General features: G+C 37.9%; 1 protein-coding gene across 1 annotated transcript; it reads left to right on the forward strand.

The window, feature by feature from the left end:
- The first annotated feature begins 252 nt into the window (after positions 1-252).
- LOC129306165 (protease Do-like 9) lies at positions 253-7032 on the forward strand. Its single transcript, XM_054946580.1, has 9 exons — positions 253-985; positions 2231-2430; positions 2538-2718; positions 3534-3725; positions 5242-5474; positions 5752-5853; positions 5946-5996; positions 6088-6192; positions 6521-7032. Exons 1-9 carry the CDS (start codon positions 424-426, stop codon positions 6617-6619), a joined length of 1725 nt encoding a protein of 574 aa, XP_054802555.1. The 5' UTR covers positions 253-423; the 3' UTR covers positions 6620-7032.

Consider the following 7032-nt stretch of genomic DNA (forward strand, 5'->3'; position numbering starts at 1 on the left):
TGTTTTATTACATCAAGTGCATTTTTTAAAAAGACAAGATTTTGTCCCCCTTAAATTCGATAGTGAAAATGGGGGAGATTAAGACCCAATAATGTTTTTCTTCTGTGACGGACCCAATTAGGTTTTTGACAAGATAGCCCTAATGGACAGATCGATGCCCTAAAGCCCAAACCCCTCTGGCCCGTGAGCACACGATATTAAGATCCAATGAGTCAATCCTGGCGACAGCCTAGCTCTACGCGTCTGACGCTGGCCCCGGATTGGAGAAGCGGGAAGAACATGGATTTGTGGCATTGTACTATAAGTTCGTGCAACTCTCCCTGTTCAAAACCGAAGCCCCGTCCTTCACTTTCACAGCTCTGAAAAAGAAAAACTAACACACAGCTTCCGTGAAAGCTGGTCGCCTGCTTCCCATCGGGGGAAATGGGTGAAAACAAGAGAAGACGTGGACGAAAGCCCAAAATCCCAGACGATGAAATCGCGGCGGAAGGGGAATTCAACAGCAAAGCTACCACCTCGATCACTGCTGGAACGTCTGACCCCAGTAACCCTGACAACTCGCGTCGTCTCCCCGGACGCCCCAAAAAGATCAACCGCAAAGAAAATTCCCAACTCAATGTTGTGGCTTTACCGGAACGGAGAAGTTCAAGACTTGCCCTGCAGAACGGAGATTCTGAGCCCCAGGGTTTGGTTGTAGAATCGCCATTAGCACCCAAGTGGAACAACGTGGACGCGGTCAAGGTGGTGCCTTCCATGGATACTGTGGTGAAGGTTTTTTGTGTGCACACCGAGCCGAATTTCTCCCTGCCCTGGCAGAGGAAAAGGCAGTACAGTTCCAGTAGCAGTGGATTTGTTATTGCAGGAAGGAGGGTGTTAACTAATGCGCATTCCGTGGAGCATCATACCCAGGTCAAGCTCAAGAAACGTGGTTCTGATACGAAATACTTAGCAACAGTTCTAGCAATTGGAACTGAGTGCGATATTGGTATTAATTCTTTTCGTCTTAATTAATTTACTTTAGTTGATTAGTAAAAAAAAAATTGAGATCAAAGCTTGAGTGTTTGTTTTTAATCATGAAATTGCACCTCAAGAAACTTGATTACTTTGATAGCATGAATATACTGTTTTGGAACTCAAGCGCACACTCTATCTGGGCAGACTGGTTTGTTAATGGGTTGGTTAACCATCGAGTGTGTCGTCCTTGGTGGACTAGTTTACAAATTAGATGAAACTCCGTCCTCTGGTACATATAACAATATATATTAATTACCCCGACCATTGCTTGTTTTACTGTCAAAGTGGGGAGCGTTAGTTGGATCTCCGAGTCCTCAAAGCAGTGTTTTCCACATCCTAACGACGCCTGTTTGCTGTTTGTTAGAGGCTTTTTTAATATCACAACTTGCGTGCATACTATATTCTGGATTCACTTAGATTGCTGGAATGGAATTGAAAGAATTGCAGTAGTAATGAGAGAATGAAAGAGAATCAAATGACTGGTAGTCGTTTCTTCTTATGATAGGTTGATTGGGTGGGTTTGGAATATCATAGAATCTTCACATATCAGATCCTCTCCCCTCCCCTCCAACCAAACGGACCCTTAGATCATGGTCATAAAAAAGTCTACCTTTTGAGGCAAAGGAGTATGTGATTGCGATCCTAGTGAGTATCATGCAGAAGATAATTCAGTCTTAAAGATAGCTTTAATAGTTGGGACAGCCTTCACTATTCATAGGAGGTGTATGTCTCATGAGTCATATCCAGCCAATATGGGACTCGTGCTCCAAGATCAAAACTGGTTGGAAAGACTGGATCCAGCATTGAAGGGGACACAAACTGTGTTGTTTTACCTCTGGATGAAGAAGCGAACCACCTTCTAGTTGTGAGGTTGATGAGGAGAGAGTAGGTAAAGTGTCTCACTCCCTGAAAATGTGGGAATCAGATTTTGGACCCTCTGCTGTGCTGGGCAGATGTTAATATTTTGTTTTTAAAAGCTGCCTGCCCCCTGTCTGGGGCACATAATGTATTCTGCATCATAGAGGATCTAAGCTCTGGCATGATTAATCCCCATTCCATCTCATTCTACTCCATATTTTCAAGTGCCTGTAACGTCTTATTTACATTAATTTATTTGTTTTCTTCTAATTGCTAAATTTGATGGTAGTTCACTTTGTGTGTGTCTGAACAAATCATTTATCATGCTAATTTCCTTGGGATTTGGATGATGATTCAGCTATGTTGACGGTGAGTGATGATGAATTCTGGGATGGAGTTTCACCGCTGGAGTTTGGAAATTTTCCCGCGTTGCAAGATGCTGTTACTGTTGTAGGCTATCCAATTGGAGGTGACACAATCTCTGTGACTAGTGGTGTTGTGTCACGAATTGAGATACTCTCTTATGTTCATAGTTCAACTGAACTTCTGGGATTGCAGGTTTGGATTTTCCTAGTGTTTTGGTTCATTGAGTCTCCGCTTCTCAAGGTATTTGTTTATAGATGATATTTATGACCTTTCTGGTGCCCTTTCAAATACCTTCACAGATAGATGCAGCAATAAACACTGGAAACTCTGGTGGGCCTGCTTTCAATGATAAGGGAAAATGTGTGGGAATTGCCTTTCAGTCTCTTAAAAATGAAGATGTGGAGAATATAGGATATGTAATACCCACACCAGTCATCCTACATTTTATTCATGATTATGAAAAGAATGGAGCATATACAGGTATGTATGGGGAGTTTCATTTCTTTGTTTGAAACATCCTCTCTCCCTTCTTAAAACTGTAAAACATATGAACTTAAATGGGGAAGATAACTTGAATCTTATTTTGACATTATATTTTTTGCGCACCTCCTTTGGTGCCTGATTGGTGTTTCCAATTATATTTTCTGGTTATTGTATATTAAATGTTTGATGGGATGGTTTTAGTAGAGGTGTCAATTAGGGTCGGCTCTTAAAGGGTCAAGGTCTAAACAAGCTGGCTCTATAAAGCCCGATAATACCTCAGGGTTTCATTTTGGCCAGCCCAACCCTAGCCCTTAGTGCTTTGGCCCTAAACTTTTTTTTTCATTTTCAATTAAAAATTTAAAAAACATATTTAAAATTTCAAAAAAGTTATTACACATAACATTACATAACATTAAATAAGTCAATACACACAATAACGAATTTAAGTCTAATTAAAAAAACTTACAAAATCAACACTGATAACAATCAGACTTTGCTAGCATTATTAGCAAAGTTTTGATGATTTTCATTGTCATCAACATTAATATAATTTCATCCTTCTCTTTGTGAAGCCTCAACAGTGGTAAATGTATTAAGCTTTTTATATATTCGTTCTTAATCCTCGTGAAATGAGGCTAGAGTTTTAAAATTAGCATAGTATTTAATTTTTTTAAAATTAAAATTTAAAAAAATATAAAAGGGCCTAAAAGGGCTAGCTTTTTTATTTTAGGGCTTAAAGCGGACTCGACTCTAATTGATAGCTTTAGGTTTTAGTACCAATATGACTCTATGTTTGGTATCATGCTTGTCAGGATTTCCAATTCTTGGAGTTGAGTGGCAGAAGATGGAAAATCCTGACCTACGAATGTCAATGGGGATGGAGCCGGATCAGAAAGGTGTGCGCATAAGAAGAATTGAACCCACGGCTGCAGGATCCTGTGTTTTGAAGCCTTCTGATGTCATTCTTAGCTTTGATGGTGTCAATATTGCCAATGATGGAACAGGTAATGACCCAGTTTTTTAATTTATGCTAACTCACGTGCCACTCGTCCATGGTAACTCATGTATCAAGCATTTGATGTGTAATGAACTTTAAACTGAGGTTAGTTTAAGTGGGTTCAAAGGAAGAGTGATTCATTTGACCGGGTTTACGTCAGAGAAGGAGTTCATGAAAAGTCCCATATCACTTGTTTGAACAAAGAGAAGGGGGCTGAGCCTATAAATGGGAAGGCAAGGGAAGTGTAGCAGTATAATAAAATGGGCCGGGTCTAGGTTGAATTAAATCCATGGCACAAAGTTTATTAATTTAGCAAACCAGGATTGTTTGATTTGAGTGGTTATTCTGGTTTTGGCTATGTTTGATTGGACTAGGCATTTTTTCACAATTTTTTCAGTTTAACTGGCTAGTGGGGTCTAGTTTTTTAAGCATTGATTTTTTGCAGACTGCTAACCAGTGGCATAGAGTAGGTGCCAAGTAGGATCGTGCATTCCATGCAACACTTGGTGTACCATGAGTGAGATCTGTGCATGAAGTAGAGTTAAGAAACTATACATCACTTGTATGTTTTTTATATGTATTTATATATTTATACATATTTTAAAAAGCAGTTCACTTTCAGTTTTTTAATAATCAGATCATTGAATTGATGAATTGTGAATTCCCATTCGATAACTAGTTCAGTTTTGAAACTATTGTCCAGGATTTCTAACAGTCATCGCTAATCTCTGTTCATTTTTAACCTTTAGTTGGAATTTAATTTTAAAATTACATGAAAAATTTAAACCAACCTCTGCGTTATTTAAACCAACCTTGTGCCTTTTCACAATGCTTGAGATGAGCCACACTAATCATGATTCATGAACCGGTGGCTCCCTTTACTTTTTATATTTCATATTGAAATTGAATATTGATGATTGTTGGTACAATTTGGGGTTCAATTCAAATATTTCTTAACAAAAGGGAATCCACTAATGTTGCGTTTGGATGTAGGGGGATTTAAATTTGGATTTAGGCCAAATTCACCATTTAGATCCATAATAAACTATGGATTTGGATTTGATCTAAATTCAAATTGCTATTTAATTATAATTTTTTGTAATTTCAGATCCCTCACACACCCTAGTTATTTGAAATGTCGGTCACTCTAACCCTGTTGTTCTCTTCCCATTTTAATTTCCCATCTCCCTCTTTTCATTGTCTTTGAATTTGAAATTTTTATACTTCCCAAACAAATGATTTTAAATATATAGATTTTAAATGTGAAATTTTAAATCTAAAATACAAATCCAAATCTACCAACCCAAACACTACCTAACACCATTAAAATTTTAGACTTCTGTGCGATATTGACATGGCGTGATTTTGATCATATATCTGCACTTTGTAAACATCTAGCAGGAATTCTGTTATGAATATTGCTAATTTGCTTAATTGTGTTTTCTTGTTGTTTTGTAAGTTCTCCGGTTTATCTTGTTTCTTAGGTGTCAGAACTAACATCTAGTTTTGGGATATATTTTTAGTTCCATTCAGGCATGGGGAGCGCATTGGTTTTAGTTACCTTGTTTCTCAAAAATACACTGGGGACACAGCTCTTGTGAAGGTTCTCCGTGATTCAAAGATGCTTGAATTTAATGTAAAACTGTCAACACATAAGCGGCTGATCCCTGCACACATCAAAGGCAGGCCTCCTTCTTACTACATCATTGCTGGATTTGTTTTTACTTCTGTTTCTGTGCCCTATTTACGCTCTGAGGTAAGTAGCTATCTGACAAGCTTTTTGCCCCCTTTTGTTTGTGCACACTTGCGGGCATGTGCGAATTTAGAGCTGATGAATGTTGTGATGTTTACTTCCATATATAATCTATGCATGCAGCAATGCGAGCACGCCCAGTGTATTTGGCTATATTCTATTTGAGACTTTGATTCCAATGATTATTTAGTTTCCAGTCGCAGGTGGTACATAAAAAGCATTTTATGTTTAAATTCATTTTGTAACTAACGTTAATCTTTGGCTTTTCCCTTATCTTTAGTATGGAAAGGAGTATGAATTTGATGCTCCAGTCAAGCTTCTGGACAAGCATCTACATGCAATGGCGCAATCTGTTGATGAACAGCTTGTTGTTGTTTCTCAGGTTTTCTGCCTCTTTCTTCATGTGCATACATCTGTATCTGTTACATTTAATACTTGAATCTGCTCATGCTTGAAACTGAAATATGGTGCTAGGTTCTAGTAGCTGACATTAATATTGGATACGAGGATATTGTTAACACTCAGGCAAGAAAACTTGTCATATAACTTTTTCCAGTGAGTTCATTTGTGGTATTAATAGAATGTCCTTGAAAATTTATTCCATTGATGTATTTAGGTCCTCGCTTTCAATGATAAGCCTGTGAAGAATTTGAAGAGTTTGGCCAGCATGGTTGAGAGCTGTGATGATGAATATCTGAAGTTCGCTCTGGAATATGAACAGGTAAATATGATTCTTGCATTCTTCTTATTATACTTGTTACAATACTACTTTTTACTGTTACTAAACATGTCGTTTATGCTAAATAATTGTTCTCAACGCCTGAATACATGCTTTCACTTTCTTGGGTAGAAAGTTACATAAGTTCTTGTGAGGAATCGATTTTGACGAGAATTTTTTTTACTGTTAATTATTAATATTGGGACAGGGCTTTTATGTTTCATTGAATGTGTTCCCAAGAGTTTAATAAAGTCGATATGCTTATGATAATATTTATATTAGGAATAGATTAGCTGCCACTGTAACTTGCTCAATATATACCTGTTTGCAGATAGTGGTGCTAAAGACCAGCACTGCCAAGGCAACGACTTCAGATATTCTGACTACACATTGCATACCATCTGCGATGTCTGATGATCTCAAGACTTGATTGAAAATTTTGTTGAAGCCCGTTGGATATCATTTCTTGCCGGCTTCTGCCAGAGCCGGCTCACCTTTTTCGCAGGTCACGGATAGACAGACAAGGGTATGCACGCCGAGAGAGAGATTCATTGGCTGGGGAGTGCACCATAATGCTTTTTGATGCATGAAGCCTTGGTCCCATTGCGAGTTGACGTGTTTTGTATTTGTATGTATGTTGGACCTTTTGAACACACAAGATCATCATTATCCTGAAGAAGAAAGGATGGGGGGGGGGCATAGTAGGCTATCATTCTTGTATATGAAATTATGTTACATTCATAACTAATATTTTTGTTTTGCAAGGAGAGGCATGTACTAATTTATAGAGAATATAAATACTATTATTAAATATAAATGCTGGCTCATTTGAGATTATTTGAA

This window comes from Prosopis cineraria, unplaced genomic scaffold, assembly GCF_029017545.1.
Source record: "Prosopis cineraria cultivar Desert tree isolate PC_DT_omini unplaced genomic scaffold, ASM2901754v1 PC3, whole genome shotgun sequence".
Classification (NCBI taxonomy): Eukaryota; Viridiplantae; Streptophyta; class Magnoliopsida; order Fabales; family Fabaceae; genus Prosopis; species Prosopis cineraria.